A 20,809-nucleotide genomic window follows, 5' to 3' on the forward strand; every position below is an offset into this window, starting at 1 on the left:
GACAGATTCATGACACGTATCCAACAAGAATACTGCTGAGTAAACCATGCCTGCAACAAACACTTTCACAACAAACCTAAGTGGATAAAACAGCAACAACAAAAACGATCTCAGAATGGTAAGAATCAACACAGATACCCAAACAATATTGACGGGATTGACATGTTGGAATGTGAACTACCAGAAGACTCCAGCACCAGCATACTGAAAAATAATACCACCAACAACGACAATTACACCCCTGGAATATGTGGTGCAGTACAGCTAGATACGGATAAAATACATGCCTTAGAGTTATCACCGAAATTCACTACATATAAGAAGGTCAGAAAAATTGATTGTCTATCTGAGATTGGAGGTTAGGACAATACAACCACAACACAAACACAGGAAGCCAAAACAACAACAAGAATAGCAATGTTAATGACAACAACAATAGTGACAATAACAACGATAACCACAACATCCCCACACAAACAATTATAACAACAACATAAACATACAAAACCAAAACAACAACAATAACAATGATGATAACAACGACAGTAGCAGCAATATCCGCAACACCCAACACACAGACAACTATACCAACAACAACGTCATCCACACCACCACCACCACCACCCACAACAGCAATGAACACAACACAAGCATTACCACCACCACCACGGGCAACAGCAATGCCAGCAACTGTAACAACAACAACCACAAAGATAGTAACACCAGTAGCACCCTACACTCTGTCTTCTATAGCCCCCAACAACAAATCATACAACATGATGAGGATCTACTCTGCAGACTCATCCTTCAACAAAAGGGTGTGTATCCTACTACAGACTGACAGTGAGACAGCAGTAAAGATTTCCTTAGCTAGAAATAGACTCCAACACATCTTAGACCGGTATAACAAAACCACTAAAAGAACATAATGAGGTGGAGACCCACCAACTCAGTTCATTTGTTACCAAAGGCCTACAAAAACTGAAACAGCGAATTAGAAACAGGGAATTAATATGCCTCCCTATGGACAAGTCTGGCAGACTGTCACTAGACATCCCACAGAACTATGTCAAGACCATGCAATAACATATTAGTAGCATGAGAGAAGTTACACCACAGAAACATGAAAGAAACGAACCATGTAAAATTTCCAAGCATTCAACAACGATGTTCCTCCGCTATACAGGATGCATAAGGACCATAAACCCTACATAAACCCTGTTATGGGGCCCCCAACCTAGCAAGTTTCCAGAGCGAATATCTCCAGTAATTACAGGCTATCCTACTTCCTCTCACAGGTGTTATGACCACTCATTGAAATGTCCCCAGGTGTCTGTGTGAGCACAGAGGATCTACTCTGTAGAATCAGTAGTTGCAACCACTCCAACGACGTCATAGGTCATGTAGTGGGTAGTATGGATGGTGGGTAGTGGGTAGTATGGATGTAGTTTCACTCTACCCATCTATAGACATAGATTTTGCTGTGGAAAAATGCATTGAGATTATCTGTGAGAGCAAAGTAGAGTTCTGCAAAGTCAACATGAGGGAACTGGGCCTCCTCCTTAAACTAAGCTATGACTGTAACTACCTAGACAATCATGACCTTAGTAGATTCAGCCCCACCATGTCACAGAGGGTATGACCCCCCCACCATCACCTTGGCAGTGAAGAAAAGCACCGCAGAGCACTGGTGTGGCTAGACCATACGCACTCAGGACCCTGAGAACAACAGTCAGGTGAAAAGAATGATTACATACGCAATAGGGGCTAGCATAAAAACCATCTTGAAGAACCACATAATAAAGTTTAACAGGAAATTATACATGTAGGTTCAAGATGCAGCCATTGGTGTCAGTGTGGCTGGTCTCTTTATGACCTCGTGGGATAGAAAACTTAACAATCCTTAGCTAAACAATCCACAACTGCTTTGCTTTACATACACATTCACCAATAAAATATAATCTTTTACCCATAACACCATGTGCTACCTTTTTAGATTTAATTAATTTTGTTTATAATTGTAATGTCACTACCTATGTCCAACACCATTTTAACAGTTGTATTTCTGATTTTCACTTTTACGAATTTTCTGTTCATTATAATTCCATTTTTTTCTGATGACATACTACAAATTTTTTTACCTTTTTTCTGATATTTTATCCTCTTCGTTCTACAGTGTGACTTTATATGTCCTATATTTCCACAACAAAAACCCTACTTTTTTAAATGGACAATTTTTCCTCAGGTGCATACCACTATATGCAAAACATAGATTTAAATCCTGATGTTTGTTGTGCTTTTTAGAAAACACTTTATCTCTGTTCACACTATTCCACACTGAGTTTACTTGGACACAATCTTTACATTCAATTTCCTTAGTGTCGTGTCTTAATTTATGTATCCTTTCACATTCTTCAGACACTTTTTGCAGGGTTACATCATTGCTTTGCTCCAGCTTTGCAAGAATTCTAGTTCTGACTTCTGCATTCTTTTCGGCAGTTAGTCCCTGTGTAAAGATCAGGCATTTGAACATATCTAGAGTTAATTCATCCAGCTTAAACTTCTCACATTCCCTGTATACTAGCATATGTGATGTAGTCCTCATTAGTATTTCTCTCTATGTTCAAACACTTCCACTGTGTGTTGAATAAGGAGCATTTTTCACTGAAAATCTCACACAATATATCTACTGTGTCATTAAAGTTTATGTCAGACAGTTTTCTTGGGAGTACAAAATTACTGTATCATTTGTATTCTGTTGGAGCCAGTTTTCTCAAGATAAAGCAAGTTTTCATCTCATCACCCCAATCTTTACATTCTTTCTTTAAGATTTGCTCATATCTTCCGTAGTATGCTTCAAAGGTAACTCCTTCATCAGGTTCGTATTTGAACTCCATTATGGAGTTCGCAACAATCTAGTGAGAACACTTTTTCTGGTTTTTCATTAATTGCAGCTTCTGTTGCTGTAATATTAATTGTTGTTGTTGTTGTTCTTTCAACTGTTGTTGATGGAGTTGTTGTTGTAGCTGTTTTTGCAACTCGAATAAACCGGCCAACAAATTTTCCACAATTTTTATGATTTTTCATAAAATTCATACAACAAAACTTTGTGAGTTTGTTAACTCCTCTACGAGTTTCTACTAACTCCACGTGAATTGGTTTATCTTTGTCGCCATTGTTATGTTCTGTCCTTGTACAACGGTTGTCGCTCTGACAATATTGTCATATTCTAGTCAATAGGCTGTTTCTATCTAGCACTGTATGACCCCTAGTCACAACAGTCATAACAGTGTTATTATCCTCAAAAGCTGGATCATTATAACATCCACGCAGTATCGTAGTGCAATTACTAGATCAGCACAGACACGACTAACAATGCAGTTTACATGTACTCTACGTATTCCATGATAATGGCCTACACCACCTTACTTATAGTGGCTGGCTCATTCCACTCATCACATGGGAGAGGCTGTACCATTATTACTAATTCCCTACAACAGACATATTACAATCATAATCGCAACATACATCTGCAGAGTCTTCAATAACTAAGAGGCTTAAGATGGGATACTCAACTGAATCATATCACACACACATATCTATCTATCCATCTATCTATATGTGATGTAAAATTAGTAAGAACACAAATGAGTTGAGGTTCACTACAGCTGTTTGAGACATGTTTTTTTATTGATGAACAAATCAATCACATAATGAAAAAAAACTATTTCCATTAGATGAATTAAAATTTAAATCTAAAATTTAACATTTATAATATATATTGGCAATAAAAGGACTCTCTCTCAGAGTGAAAGGTAGATTGCATGATGCTTGTGTACGAACAGCTATACTTCATGGTAGTGGACATGGGCTCTGAATGTAGAGGATATGTGTAAACTAGAGAGGAATGAAGGTAGTATGCCCTGCTGGATGTGCATGAACAACAAAGTGCAAATGTGTTGAGAGAATAGTTTGACATAAGAGGAATGGACATGTAAAGTGTATGAATGAAGACAGCTATATAAAGTGCCGGTCACTGAAAGTGGATGGTACCTGTGGAAGAACAAGAGTCAGGAAGACATGAGATCCAATCTCAGGATGTTGAGGATCACAGAGGAAATGACAAGGGACCAAGATGTCTGGCACTATGAGGTTCTAGAGAAGACCCGCTCACGTCAATAAAACTGAGTTCTAGAAGCATTGTATTTCACCCGCATATAACAATAAAATTTTCACACACCCAAAAAACCAAATGTCTCTTCTCTTTCTCACATTTCCTCTTCATACATTATGATTATCCCCAATCCTGTCCTCACTACCCTGCTCACTGTATCATTGCTTTCCCCACCCGCTCTATATACCCAGGATTTGACCAGTCACAGCATTCCCCATCTCATCCCTACTTGCACCTCTTGCCACATATAGTATGCCCTGACACCTGTCACCATTTATCTTTCTCTCTTCCTTACTCTACCATCCCATCTATGCTCTCATCCCCATTCCTTGTGAGTATACTCTGGCACTTTGCCACTATCTCTCTCCTGCACTTTTGCTATCTCTTAATCTCTCTCTCTCTTTCCCTTGCTCTTCCCTCTGGCTGGGTAACCATGTATTTCCTCTATAGCAGCACACCTGTTTCTTCCTTCATCCTTGATCACTCTCTCTCACCACTTCTCTTACTCTTACTTCTGGCTAGGTAACCATGTATCTCCTATACAACAGCACACCTGTTTCTGTCCTCTTTTTCTCACTCATTCTCTCTTGATGGGTAACCATGTACATCTTCCACAGCAAGACATCTCTTTATGTCTCTGTGTCTCTCAGTCACACTCTAACCTTCCATTATCTAACACAAAAATCACCTCCTCCAATGCCCCCACCCCTATCAAAGATTCCTTGTCTTGCAAGTTACTTGGTGACCCTACCAGTGTTGGCGTCACTTAAAAAGCATCCAGTCCACACTGTAAAGTGGTTGGCATTTTAAAGGGCATACAGCTGTAAAAACCATGCCAAACTGACTTTGCATAAAAAGCACTCAGCCCACTCTACAGGGTGGTTGGTGTTAGGACGGGGATCCAACCATAAAAACCATGCCAAAACATACACAGAAGTTTGATGCAGGCTTCTGCCTGGCCAGCTCCTGTCAAACCATCCAACTCACACCAACATGGAAGGAGGATGTTAAGCGATGATGATATATATATCATCATCATCATCGTTTAACGTCCGCTTTCCATTCTAGCATGAGTTGGACGATTTGGCTGAGGACTGGTGAACCAGATGGCTGCACCAGGCTCCAATCTGATCTGGCAGAGTTTCTACAGCTGGATGCCCTTCCTAACGCCAACCACTCTGTGAGTGTAGTGGGTGCTTTTACGTGTCACCGGCACAAGGGACAGTCAGGCGGTTCTGGCAACGGCCACGCTCAAAATGGTGTTTTTTACGTGTCACCTGCACAGGAGCCAGTCCAGTGGCACTGGCAATGACCTCACTCGAATGTTTTGTAACATGCCACCAGCACAAGTGCCAGTAAGGCGACGCTGGTAATGATCACGTTCAAATGGTGCTATTTACGTGCCACTGGCACAGAAGCCAGACAGCTGCTCTGGCAATGATCATGCTCGGACGGTGCTGTTAGTGCTCTACTGGCACAGGTGCCAGTCATCGAATATGGTTCGATTACGATTTCGATTTCACTTGCCCCAACAGGTCTTCGCAAGCAGAGTTTAGTGTCCAATATATATATATATATACACACACACATATACATACATACACAAATATACACATGTTTAGTGTTGGCTGTCAGAAGAAAGACCATATAGAAATTAATATTAACTTGCCTAATGACCCTATGAAGATACAGGTGAAACTCCAGGGTAAGCCAGAGGTTGTCTCCACTGAGGATATAACGACTTCCTTTGTACTAATGGCCATAACCAGAGGGGCTACACACACAAACACACACCACACAGAGGATAATTTAAAAAGATGATATGCACGATTAATAATACCAGTTACCTACCATCTCCTTGGAGATTACAATAGCATTTTTCTTCTCATTTGTCACAAGAATGTGGTTTGCTTTCATGAACATGTCAATATTACAGAGTGTGTCCACACTCAAAGGACTCCACCGATGCATGACAATTCCACTGAAATAATGAACCAATTAATTAAATTGAATGGAATTATATCAATGATAACAGACAATTCAAGAGAACACTTACTTTGCACAATTACAAGCTTGGCTTCATATTTGCATGGGTCATATAGAATTAGTTGAAACAGATTTTCTACAGCTCGATGCCCTTCTTGTCATCCACCCTTACCTGATTCCAAGCAAGATAACATTTCACCCTGACCAAATATGCTTCCATGGAAGATATTGGAAATGAAGAAGACTGCTTCTTTGATGGTGATACTTGTTTACAACTATTAAGCAATGTCAATATTACTAGTGTGCATTGAGGATGCATACCTAGTGGTTAGGATGTTGCACTCAATTATTGCAAGATTGTGGCTTCAATTCCTGGACCAGATGGTGCATTGAGTTGTTGTTCTTAGGACAGCCAGCTGGCAGAATTGTTAGTGGCACTTCATCTGTCTTTACATTCTGAGTTTGAAGTCCACCAAGGTCAACTTTGCCTTTCATCCTTTCAGGGCTGATAAAATAAATACCATTTGAGCATTGAGGTCAATTCAATCAACTAACCCCCATTCTGAACATACTGGCCTTGTGCCAAAATTTGAAACCGAAATTACTAGTCTGCAAGGCAGTGAGCTAGCAGAATCGTTAGCATGCCTGGCAAAATGCATAGCAGCATTTTGTTAGTCTTTACCATTCTGATTTTAAGTTTCGCTGAGGTTGGCTTTGCCTTTCATCCATTCGGGGTCAATAAAATAAGTACCCATTGAGTACCAGGGTTCCGAAATTGTTGGCCTTGTACAAAAATTTGAAACCAATATTACAAATCTGCTGCTCTTCACTTCTTCCATTCTGCACTGGCGGTAATCTTCTCTCCTACCCTGCCACCCCAATTTCTATAGTTGTTGCTTATTCTTCCTTTGACTATTCTTCAACACTTGCTCATTATATTCACCCTCTCACCCACTTCTTATCCCTAACAATATCTGACTCTCCCATACACTCTTGCAACCCCTACCCAACCTCCTATTTTTCTGTCCCCACTCTTGACCCCTCATCACCACTATTTTTCTCTCTTTCCAGTTTCACCCTGGTCACTTCCACTCTTTCTGAAATTTTCATACATAGTCATATAGCTGTTCCACAGCAAGAAACCTATTCTAGACTCTTTCCTCTCACTTATTCCCTCATCTAGCATAAAGCTGCTTGAGCTACTATACATATTTAATGATACTGAAACACAAGGAAAACCCTGATGGTGATAGGAGGGAGTACAAGCACTGCAAGAAAGAAAAAGACCTACCAAATAGTCACATCATCACCTGCTTTACAACTGTCAACCAAATCATTCTCCAAGACAACCCACATGGAACGAGGAATTGTACCTAGCAGGAGGTGCTGCACTTGTTCTTGAACCTTGATTTCTTGGTAGTCTTTGCATTTGAGAGGAACAGTTCCTACAACAATAACAAGAGATATAGTACTAAACTACAACATTGTCACCATCATCATTCAACAGCGTTTCCATGCTGATATGGGTTGAATGGTTTGACAGGAGCTGCTGAATCAGAAGACTGTGCCAAGCTCTACTGTCTGCTTGACTTGGTTTCTATAGATGGATGCCCTTCCTTATGCCAATCACTATACAGAGTGTACTGTGGTGTTTCACATTACACTAGCAAGGTCACTGAATAAGTTGCAAGACAAAACCCCTCAACTGAGGAGGGAGTTGTATTGAGGAGGGTGGCTTTGTGCCAGGTGATAAGAGTTTAAAGTATGATAGAGGGACAAAAACAAGTGTCTTGCTGCAGAGATATACGGCTACTACAGGTGTAAAAAGAAAGTGGAGAAAGAAGACGGTAATGAAGATGGTGTTGGGGTATACCCTCAAGTTATAGGGAGGTGAATATAAGTGAAGTGGTAAAAAGGATGAGTGGGCAGGTAAGTTCACAAGAGAGTAAAAAGAGTGTGAGATAGAGGAAGGGAATGCAATGGGTAGGGGATATCAGAAAGATGAGTTGTGAAGGAATCAACATTGAACAGTTTAATAAACCTTAGTCCATCTCATAGGAGGAGGTGCAGACATGTTTGTGTGCTCCAGAAGTTTGCTTCCCAACTACAGGGTTTTAAGTTCAGTCCTACTGCATGGCACAATGGGCAAGTGTCTTTGGATCTTTGTGGTTTTCGTCACTGTTTACAATTATCTTCAAAAACAATTTTTTAATGTATCATGGATGTAATTTTTGTTATTCATTTATTCCAGAAAAATTTTGCAAAAATGTTACAGGTATTCAAAATTTGATGATTTTCAGAATTTTCAGCCAATCAGAAAACAGTGCATTCGCTGCCTCTTCCATCATCAGGGGGTGGGGGAGGCATTGGTATGTCAAAACATTGCTAGAAATAGCAGTCAAAACATTAAAATATATGCAAATGAAGTTAACATTAAAACATTTGCAAGCAAATTAAATATTTAAAAACTTTCACACTTACAAACATTCACATACTTCCCTTATACACACATATACTCAGAGTTGAAACGCTGTTTGATTTTTCTTTTCAGCATTGAATGTTCACCATCCTACTTCCATTGCACACACACACACACACATTCACATACATACCTCTTTTACATATACACACATATACTTACACAGAGTTCAAACACTCCCACTACCAGTTTGACATCACCCCTTCCTTCCTTATTCATCTATCACCCCTTCCTTTCTCATTCATATGTTGTGTTAGAGAAAAACATGAGTATTATTATGGTAGAAGATTATCTTTCTCATATCTCCTTCTCCTCCTTGTGCGCATGCACAGCATCTTTGGTTACTATGGAAACAGACATTTTCGCCACGGTGATGTGTAAAAAATTTGCTTCTGATTGGTTAAAATACCCAAATTTTGCAAATATTAAAGGCTAGTAACTTTTTAATTATGGAGTTATAGGAAAAATGAATTATACAAAACTTAATCCATATACAGAATTTAAAAACAATTGGAACAAAATTGTAAACAGTGACAAAAACCACAAAGATTCGTATCTTCTACTATAACTCTTGTGAATGGATTTGATAGACAGAGACTGAAGGAAGCTTGACTATCTTTCTATCTATTTGGTTGCTTTTCTTTCTACCAAATGAGAAGTTACATTGGGGAGCAGTTATTTTAACAAGTTGTGCTTATTCATCATTGATGAGATACATCTGCACTGATAGATGCTCCTGAACCAGTTGTTGAGTGTCCCACCTGTGAGAGATCGATGCTAGATGTGTCAAAATAATTGTCGTGATGAATAATAAATTCTCATATATTCAATCTTCCGTCTTTCATTTACCATATATATATATATATATATAAAATCATAATCATCATTTAGCATCTGTTGTCCATGTTAGCATGGGTTGGACAGTTTGACCAGGCAGGTAAGCTGAGGAGCTGCACAAAACTCTGGTCTGATTTGGTATGGTTTTTACAGCTGGATGCTCTTTCTAATACCAACCACTATGACAGTGTAATGGGTGCTTTTATGTGCCACCAGCACAGATGTCAGTTTGCATGACGCAAATATCTGCTATTTCACTTGGCTTGATGGGTCTCCTTCTCAAGCGCAGCATATTGCCAAAGGTTTTAGTCATTTGTTATTGCCTCAGTGCTGAGTTTCCCTCTTCCACAGCTTCCTTCCTCTGGTAGAATCAGTACTACTTCACACAACTGTCCACATCCATACGCATCACATGACCATACCAATGCAGTTGTCTCCCTAGTACACATCTGATGCTTCTTATGCCCAGCTTTTCTCTCAAAGATGTTTACACTTTGCCGTACATGCACACTGACATTACACATCCAGTGAAGCATACTAGCTTCATTTCTTTCAAGCCTAAGCATGTCCTTGGCAGTCACAGCCCATGTTTCACTGCTGTGTAGCATGGCTGTTCGCACACAGGCATCATACAATCTGCCTTTCATTCTGAGGGAGAGGCCCCTTTGTTACCAACAGAGGTAGGAGCCCTCTGAACTTTGCCGAACCTATTCTTATTCTAGCAGCTATACTCTTGGACAATCCACTCCAATGACTGACTTCACCACCTAGATAACAGAGGCTATCAACTACTTCTAGCTTTCCCCTTTGTCATTTGATGGAATCTATTTTCTGCACATCTTTAGTGTTAATTGTACCTGTGCTGCTACCACACACAAAAACTATTTTCCCTGTTAACCTTCCTCTGATATTTCTGCACCTCTTATGTGTCCATAGGTTACACCAGGTACATATTATGAAATTTCTAACACCTTCCTACTGATCAAGCAGGGCCATCTACCTGATGGGATTTGTGATTTGTCTGCTTTCCTACTTACTAAGGCTTTGGTTTTTGCTAGGTTAACTCTAAGGCCCTTCAATTCTAGACATTGCTTCCACACCTGAAACTTCTAATTCTGGAAGTGATTCATCTATAAGAAGCTCATCAACATAGAGGAGCTCCCAGAGGGAGCCTGTCTTCAATTCCTGTGTTATTGCCTGGAGGACTATGATGAACAAGGAGCTGAAAATTGATCCTTGGTAAACCCCTACTTGTCACCTGAATTCTTTGCTATACTCATTGCCTACCCTCACCTTACTAACAGCATTCCTGTACATGGCTTGTACAGCTCCCACCAACCACTAGTCTATCCCTAGTTCCCACATTGACCACCAGAAAAGGGAGCGGAGGACCCTGTCAAAGGCATTTTCCATGTCAACAAAAGCCAAGTACAGAGGTTTATCTTTGGCTGTGTATTTCTCCTGCAGCTGCACAACCAGAAATATAGCACCAGTGGTGCTTCTGCCTGGCACAAAACCAAACTGCACCTCGTCTAGACTAACTCTCTCCCTAATTAGTTGGGCTATGGCCCTCTACATGACTTTCATCACCTGATCCAACAACTTGATACCTTTGTAATTATTTCTATCTAAGGCATCACCTTTAACTTTGTAGCAGATGACTATGATGCTGTTACACTACTCATTGGGTATGAGTCCTTCATGTACCACCTGGTTAACTATACGGGTGATTAGCCCATAACCTACACCGCTACATATTTTAAGCATCTCAGCAGAAATATCTGATGGGCCAGGAGCTTTCCCTGTCTTCATACTCTTAATTGCTTTATCTACCAAGGTACTATCAATTCAGACAGCTGGTGCCTCAATTGAGTCAACATTTGACAGACTCTCCTTCTCCCATTCATTTTTCTTCATTTAGCAGCCTTTCATAATGGCATTTCCAAGCCACCTTCTTTGCAGAATCATTAAATGCACATGAACCATCATCCATATGGACACATTTCTCTCCTATGACATCATAAAATTTCTCTCACACATTGTCTTGCAATCCAAAACACTTCAAGTCTCTGGTCCTCACATTGGCAAAATTCTTTTCTGTCACTTACCTGGCTAAATATACTTGCCTCCTAGCTTCCCTTCTGGCTATCTAATACAATTCCCTGCTCCAAGCCTGTTTCTTTGCCCTAATGGTCTTGTCTACAGCATCATTCCACCACCATGTCACCCTTAGTCTAGATAGGACTTTGCACCATCGGCAGATTTGGTCTGTGGCACTCAGCAAGCTGTCCTGAAGAAATTTCTAGTTGATGATGATGATGATGACAAGATACATATATATCATCATCATCATTATCATTTTAATGTATACTATTCCATACTTGCATGGGTTGGACAAGAGTTCACTGGGGCAGATTTTCTACACTAAGATGCCCTTCCTGTCACCAATTCTTGTTTCCTGTGCGCTCCCACCAATCCTGTTTCCAAGCAAGGTAATATTTCACTAAGACCAGACATGTTCACAGAATATTGGAAATGAATGACTGCTTGTATGACAGGGACAATCATTTACAACTATCACTCAATGTTATTACAAGGAGAGACAAATACGCAACTGGCACCCATTTTAGTGGCACATAAACGCACCCATTACACTCTTGAAGTGGTTGGCATTAGGAAGGGCATCTAGTTGTAGAAACCATGCCAAATCAGACTGGAGTCTGGTGCAGCCCCTCAGCTTACCAGCCCTGGTCAAACTGTCCAACCCATGCCATCATGGACAATGGACATTAAATGATGATGAAGATATATATGATGGATGTCTTTCAATTTCTGCTGACCAAATCCACTCACTTGAGCTCCAATGTCTGCTTTGACATGGTTTTTGTGATTAGACACCCACCCTAATGCCAAATACTTTATAGTATGTACTGGGTGCTTTTTTCATGGCACCAGTACTAGTTAGGCCACTACGGAGCCTGCACAACTAAGATCCCCTGCAACTTTGTGGGGTTACAGTACAGAGGGAGGCAGCTCTAGTAGATGAGATGAGATGTAAAAGTATGAGAGAAGGTGCCTAGAAAAGAACAATGAAAATGAGTTAGGGAAGTAACTCAGAGTGGCCAGTGTTGCAGAATATAAAAAATAAATACAGAAGTAAGTATATCAAATGATCAGGATGTATCTATAATGATGACACAATGTTATTTAGGAGGAGTACAAAGTTCAAATAAGTATATCAAATACCAAATCATCACTAGTTCTTAAAACACAGAAATACAAATTAAGGACTTACCTTTGTCACTCAAAGAGACCAATTTCATTGAGTGGCAGGAGTCATTCTGACATTTCAGAGCTTTAAAATTATAATAATGTTCAATATTTGCCTACAACATGAAGGATGAGATGATCAAAATATGCCTACATTGATAGCATAGTGTTATTTAGAAGTCCAAATGAAACCCTTCCACTAAGATCTCAGGACACTTCTTTACTAAACAGTCATCATACATATGCATTAAACATCTGCATCAATAGTAATTTTTCTCTCTCTCTCTTATATCCTGTTCTCTCAGATCGTTTATACTCTGTCACTTATACACACTAACATTATACATCCAGTAGAACATGCTTGCTTCATTTCTCTCCCACCTTGCACATCCTCTGCATTCAATGCCTATATTTCACTACCATACATGACACAAGCGTCATACAATTATTGTCACATAAAAAACTTTATTCACTGTCAGCCTGCCTGTGATTCCAGCACAGTTCTTGTGCACCTAGAGTTCACATAGAGTACACCACATACAGTTACTATTTACTCCATATCAAACTAATGACAATGATATCACCTCAAGGAAACAACAATATAACATATTAAAAGTGATACAGGAAGAGCAGGATGTACTCACTGACTTGAGGGAAGGAGATAGGGACAGTAGTAGAAGATAGGGCTCACTGTCCTAGCAAAGAAGAGGAGAGGAGGATGAAAATATGTACTGACCTGGTAAGTGAAGATCTGTTTACAACTGGTACACATGAATTCTCGCTCAAATTCTAAAACTTTTATAGCAGAAGTCTGGATAACCGTAACTTAGAAAGAAAGAGAGAATACAGAGAGAATGATATAAACAGAAGGACACATCATGGACATGCTTACAAAATCAAAAAACGACACAGCAACCATGACTTTCAGAAATATTTTTTCATGCTCAGAATTACTGAAGCTTGGAATACATTACCTGCATCACCGTTAGCTGTCAGAACATTATAGCTTTCAAAATCCTGAAATTCGCCAACAGTTCATCTGATGTCCCCATCTTTTTTCTTTTAAGACTTATTCACTGTTCACTTCCTGTGCAGAGGTGAAGAGGTAGCAGATGAAGAGGGATGAAGTGGTGAGGACTAATCTTAGGATGTTAGGGCTCATGGAGGAAATGACAATGGACGAGATGTCTGGAGTTATGGGGTTCCAGAAAAGACCCGTTCATGTCAGCGTAACTGAGTGCTAGAAGTGTTGTGTCCCACTCACACAAAATTAAATTAAATACCTTACCCTTAGAATCCAAACTACATCTCTCCCAAAATGTATCTTGTCTCTTCCTCACATTTCCTCTTCATACAATATAGTTTTCTCCCACTCCCCATCTTTGACCTGCTCACTGTATCCCTGCTTTCTCCATCCCCTCTTTATACCCAGGTCCTCACCAGTCACTGCAATCCCCATGCCCACTCCCTACTTGCACCTCTTGGCAATACCTGGCAACATATATGTTCCACTACCTTGAAGGTATGCCCTGGCAATTGCCACAATTTATCTCTCTCTTCCTTACTCTACCATCCTATCTATGCTCTGAACCCTGTTCTTTCTGAGTATCCCTGGCACTTCACCATCATCTCTCTCTTGCACTTTTGCTGTGCCCCACTCTCTCTCTCTCCTTTGCTCTTCACTGGGTAACCATGTATCAGATCTGCAGCAGCACACCTGTTTCTGCCACTCTCTCCCTCTCTCTCTTTTTCTCTTTTTCTATACCTCGTGTATAGTAAGACAGTTCCTGTTTCTCTATCACACTCTAATCTTTCATCAACTGACACAAGATCACCTCCTCTAATGTCCCCTCCCCTCTCAGAATTCCTTGTCCTCCTAGTTACTTAGTGATCTGGCTGGAACTAGTGCCAATAAAAGAGCATCCAGTCCACACTGTGAAGTGGCTACCATTTGGGAGGGCATCCAGCTGTACAAACCATGCCAAAACTGACTTTGCCTGAGCTACTGCCATGTAAAAAGCACTCACTCCACTCTACGATGCAGTTGGTGTTAGGAAAGGCATCCAGCTGTAAAAACCATGCCAAAACAGGCACTGTAGCCAGGTATGGTCTTCTATCTGGCACGCTCCTGTCAAACCCTCCAACCCATGCCAGCATGAAACACAGACGTTAAATGATGATGATGATTATATATATACTGGGTTGGTGCATAATTATTGCGGCTTTTTCAACAAATTTTATTCAACAAAAACAATATTTAACAAAAACATCTTTAAATGACGGTCTGACCGTCTAACAAGCAAATAGGAAGCAATAATTGAAGTAGATGGTGAATATGCTCTGGAATAATCATTTAAAGATGTTTTTGTTGAAAAACAGCTGCAATAATTATGCACTCATGTCAATACCCATGCCCCTTACTGATTTAGGCTCTGGGATTGTAATTCCCTGTGAACCAGTGTACCCTGTAAGTTTCATATTCAGTTTTGGACACTGGTAGCACAGGGTTTGGAATTTTTCAGCATTAAACTGCATATTATTATCCTCAGCCCATCTGTAAATTGAGTCCAACTCCTGCTGCAGATGTGCAACATCACTGGGGATCTGTATTTTCTGTGAGACTTTCGTATCGTCTGTGTAGCTAGCAAGTGTGCCTATCTGAGAGGGCCACTATGAAAAGCAGTGGTCCCAAGACAGTGCCCTGTGGAACACCACTCACTATTTGTGTTTTTCTTTGAGGTGGCTCCATTGGCCACTACTGCCTGACTTCTATCTTTCAGAAAGTCATGTAACCACTCTCCAAGTTTTCCAGCTATGCCGAGATCACGCAGTTTGTGGCATATCATACCATGATCCACTTTGTCAAAAGCTTTTGCAAAATCAAGGTATATTACGTCCCCATTTAAGTTGAGTAAATGCCTCAACACCCAGTCATAATGTTGTAAGAGCTGAGTCAGGCAGCTCCTACCTGGTCGGAAGCCATGCTGGGTATCACTCAGCGAGTTATTTTCTTCAAGGAATGCGATTAGTTTTCCTTTGACTATCCATTCCATGACTTTGCTGATGTGTGAAGTCAGGAGATAGGCCTATAGGTTTTGGCATCTGCTCTGCTTTCCCCTTTATGGAGTGGGCATATTATTCCCTCCTTCAGCTTGCTTGGCAGTCTGCCATTTGCAAGAAAGCTCTGGAAGAGAATCTGGAGGGGTTTTGCCAGGGCACGCTTACACGATTTGAGGAGGGTTGCTGAGAAACCATCAGGACCAGGAGTTGAGTTTGTGTCCACCTCATCTATAGCTAGTTGTATATCTTCTTTGCTAAATTTGATGAATTCCATTGTAATTGCCTCACTGGTTATAGGTGAGGCGGCAAAGAAGTTCACTGGTTCGTTCACTTGTCTGTATTCTAACGGGGTGGTAAAGATACTTTTGAACTGGTCGTTCAGTACCTTACTGATTCTGGTTGGACTCTTCCTTATGGAAGAGGGGGTCCTATTTTGTAGCGTACTGAGGTTGTTTCTTTCGTGTAATGAAAGAAGGCCTTTGGGTTTGACTTAATGTTTTTTATAACCCAGGCTTCTTTGCCTGCTCTCTCCCTCACATAGGATTGTTGCAGCCTTTTTTCAATCTCCATCACTGTTGTTTTTAGGCAGGACCTTTCGCTACTTTTGGGATGTTGGTTGAGTTGATTTGCAACCTTCATCCATCATCTCATGAGGATCTTCCTCTCCCATGGAATCTTGTTCCTATTTGTTTTGGCCTTGTACTCTGGGACATATTTCTAGCATATGGCTTGTACAACAGACATGAAACATTCTAGTTTCATGCCAATGTCTGGTGTGGAGAGACATTTCGGCCAGTCCTGTCTGAGGATCTCTTTTTGGATCGATTTCCAGTCTGCTTTGTGGAAGTTCAGATTGGAATAATTTCGGGTGTTTCCTTTAGGTTGTATGTCTCTGGTTACTTTCGGCCCAAACATAGCTCTATTATGTTGTGATCCGAAACTAATGTCGGCGTCACTTTCACATCATGAATGATGTCGATATTGTTCGTGAAGCAGAGATTCAAAATGTTATTTGCCCTAGTTGGTCTGAGTACAGCTTATTCCATGAATAGGGCATTGGTGAGGTTGAGCAGGGACTCCACCTGTGCTTGCTTTCAATGAGTTATTCCTGAAAGCATGAGACCTTCAGGCCATTTGACGTTGGGGAAGTTGAAATCACCCATAAGAAATATGATCACGTGGTGTTCCAGTTTCATGAGGATTTCTTTAATTCTTGTGAGGCAATCTTCAAACTAGCCTATGTGGTTTGGAGCATCTGGTGGGCAAAATGTATTGCATATGACTATATTGTGTTGTCTTATGTATACAATTAAAATGTCACATACTGAATTTGACAGTAAAACCTGGGGTGTGAGGTCATCACAGATATATACAGCAACTCCACCATGGCTCCTTTCCCTTCTGTCTGTTCACAGTATGGCATATTTTAGTTAGTGTACTTCTGCATCCTCTATATCAGGGCTGAGGTGAGTTTCCATGAGTGCTATGCATAAGGCTTGATTGCATGCAGCAAAGTCTCTCAGGAAAGAAATTTTGCTTTTATTATGATGCAACAGGCCCCCAATATTTGGTAAAAATATTGGCATGACAACTGTGCAAGCGTTAGGGGAGGCCATCCTGTGTCTGTTGACTGTAGTGGTCTTGCGCAGTGGTGGGCAAGGTACCTTGTTTGCACTCGGTGTAGTCAGGTCAGCTGCTGCACAATCTTTTGCGCCATGTACAAAAAAGACTCTTGCTCAGCTGCTGTTGCCTTACACATAACCTCTGAAGAGCACACTTCTTTTGTAAATTTTTTCCTTGGAGACGTTTGTTGTCTTTCCTGTAGTTTTGGCAGGGCGTCGGGTGGGCAAACCGGCAGTTTTTGCTGTCTTACCCATGCCAACATTTGCCTTGCAGGTAAAATCTGCAGGTCCTTGAGTGCCTTTCAATATATATAAAGTGGGGGGAAATAAATATTCGTACATGTCAAAATTCTTTATTTATTTAATTTCTAATGAACATAAATGGGATATACCAATACTATATTTGCATACACATGCATAAACTAAGAATATGCAAAAGAAACTAATAAATTATAGTAACTAATGAATTTATATACAATTACAAATATTTAGGGGTGAAAAAAGTATTCATACAGAATAAATTTATGATTTTCTGTGCCACAAAATACTGTTAAAATAATTTTTTTCTACTAGAACTTTCTCATTTGTTCCAAAGATACCTTCCCCTGTCCCACTACCTTAGTTTCCTATCCCTCAATTCTGTACCCCACTCAGTTGGGGGGACTTGTCTTGTAGGTAACTGGTGAGCTCACCAGTGCTGGAGCCATGTTAAAAGTAGACACTGTGAAGTGGTTGGTGATAGAAAGGGCATCCAGCTTTAGAAACCATGCCAAAGCAGACAGAACTTGGTGTAACCCTCTGAATTGTCTACTTATGTTGAACCATCCAACCCATGCCAGTATGAAAAAAATAAACATTAAATATAATGATGATGATATCTAACTCAAATATTCTACTGTTTTATGTTCAAACTGGCCAGATCCAGCCTCTCACATCTAGCCTACAATGTCTTTCTAAAAATTAGTCACATCATTGAAATCTAGAAGCAATGAAAATATATGATTGTTAGTAAATAAGCAATCTGAATGCTAAAGGGTTACGAAAGAAACTAGCAACCCTAATTGTGGTGGTCACCACCTCAAGTGAATGTGTAATATACCCTGACTATCTATGATAATCGCATCTTGGTTTATTTAAGGAATACTGACCTGTTACAGACAGAAAGGTTCCAACATCAGCATTTCTGGGAAGACATGTTCTGGTCAGCTCTGGACAGACAGGAAGTCTTGCAAGACGAGCATGGATGTTTTTCTTCACAGCCTGTAATATGTAAAGATGAATAAAGTAATAATATACATCCTCTTCAACTTTTATCTTTTAATCATCAGACTATGGCAATGCTGGGGCACAATGCTGAAGTATTTTTACTTGAATGCATTCACTCTAGTACTAATTTTTTTAAAGCGTAGTACTCATTCTATTGGTCTCTTTTACTGAAGTTACAGGTGTGTAAACATATCTGCACTGGTTATCAAGCAGTGGTGGTGGAACAAAGACACACACACATTTATATATACATAGGTATAAGTTAGGATTGTTTAAACATTCAAGGGATAGGCTAGAAGTGTTTAATCAACCAGGGGATAATTAAATCCGAAGGCACTCCTGGAGATTGCTTGTGTGGGTATCGTTTTTTTTAGAAGGTATCCAGAGGCAGGTAATTTATCGTGTAAACTGCAGTTTATAAGTATAATCATGTAGAGAATGGAGAAACAAACACAGAAAGAAGCAGGTCGATTGCGCTAGTTAGCCATTAATTTAATCAATTATGTGGAGATTATGTAATGTTACATTTACGATCCTTTCGATTTGCCAATTTGATTGGCAGATCTCTTCAGAATGTTGAGAAGTTTGTTTAAGTGCATGGTGTGAGAGATGCAGGAATAGAAGATAGGGGATATACTAATGTAAAGGATGCATATAGTGGTATGAGAATAGAGGTAAGGTATAGTGAGTCTTACATTTTAGTCGAAATCAGGGTTAGTAATATTTCTGCAAAGGAGATGTAGGGCTATACTAGCAGTATAACCCGATGTTGTCCGGGTGTTTTTTATAACGCCATCTACGACAAGTCTTGCTAGGTGAAAATCAACTAAAAAAGAAAGCCTTACAACAAAAAAACCCTAATGATATAAATATGTTCATAATTCAAAAAAACGATGAAATTAATAGGGAAAGTCTGAAGGATGTTTTGCGTAACATTATTAAGCGTACGTAAATTTCATCCGTCTAATTGGCTACAGAAATGCTTGTGCAAAACAACTTTTTGTGCTGCCTTGATTATACATAGCAGGATAATTCCTTTTCGCAGGAGCTAGGACGGCAATTTCTGATGAAGCAATTGCTGGCGATCTGTTGCTACACAGTTCTGCCAGAATTCTATCAGATTGGGCAGTAGATGTTGATGCACCATTTTGCATTATGTTCAAAATAGCTTCTGGAATGTGGTGAATTGCTGCAGTCTGTTGCTGTCTTTTTAAACCGGTTGCTTTCTTTCCCCAGCAAGCTCTCTTGTTTGGAGGCATAATCTATGTACATATTAAACAGAACAACAAAAGTTATAACAGATGGCAGGGTTCGTAGTTTTCACATTTCGGTAATTTTTCAGATTAACACCCGCACGATTACGTAACCGTAACCCTAAAACCATAACCGTAACACTAACCCTCATCGTAACCCTAACCCTAACCTTGACCCAAAAACCGTAACCCTAACACCCTAGTGAAAATCGTGCGGGTGTTAATCTGAAAAATTACCCACATTTCTAATGAAGTTCACTGATTTGCAATGTGTTGTCTATAAGCTCCGTTGTTTGTATATTTACAAAACATTGACGAACATGAGTTATCTTGTAGTGAATGCTTGTGTGTACGTGCGCGTGTATGCGTTTGAGAGAGCGAGAGAAAGAAAAGGGGAGAAAGGAATAGAGAACGGGAGCAATGAAGAAAGAGGAAGGGAGAACGGAAGACAGTTATAAAATAGCAATGCGTGCGCATGTTTATATAAGTAACACACAGAAACTAAATCTTATATCTATAATGTTGATGTGTGTATGTGTTTATGTGTATGTTGTTGTCACAGATCACGTATGTGCGGTTGTGTGTGTTTTTACGTTTCTATGTTATGAAAAATATGTTAGAGGTAGAGGGATACAAGAAAACTATTAAATGGGAGAGAGGAAGAAGAACGAAGTAAGAGTGAAAAGGTAGAAGGAAAGAATAGTCTATGACTTTGTATGTATCACTTTCTCTCTCTCTCTCTCCTTCCCTCTTTTACTCTTACTCTGTATATTATATGTTGAGCGCGTGATCGATGTGTAAGAACGCCAATACAGGTAGAAGGGAAGAACTATAAAAGTTGCTAGAAACAACAGCCAAATCT

At 40.0% G+C, this 20,809-nt stretch overlaps 1 protein-coding gene across 1 annotated transcript in view; it reads right to left on the bottom strand.

The window, feature by feature from the left end:
- Positions 1 to 20,809, bottom strand: part of LOC106872262 (DNA helicase MCM9) — a 61,142-nt gene that overhangs the window by 30,306 nt on the left and 10,027 nt on the right. The window contains exons 4-8 of the mRNA XM_052976136.1: positions 18,577 to 18,688; positions 13,483 to 13,571; positions 12,772 to 12,862; positions 7,452 to 7,605; positions 6,026 to 6,155 (exon numbers count right to left, since the gene is read on the bottom strand). Coding sequence (XP_052832096.1) covers positions 6,026 to 6,155; positions 7,452 to 7,605; positions 12,772 to 12,862; positions 13,483 to 13,571; positions 18,577 to 18,688 — 576 coding nt within the window. The remainder of the gene's footprint in view (positions 1 to 6,025; positions 6,156 to 7,451; positions 7,606 to 12,771; positions 12,863 to 13,482; positions 13,572 to 18,576; positions 18,689 to 20,809) is intronic.

Source organism: Octopus bimaculoides, chromosome 23 (genome assembly GCF_001194135.2).
Source record: "Octopus bimaculoides isolate UCB-OBI-ISO-001 chromosome 23, ASM119413v2, whole genome shotgun sequence".
NCBI lineage: Eukaryota > Metazoa > Mollusca > Cephalopoda > Octopoda > Octopodidae > Octopus > Octopus bimaculoides.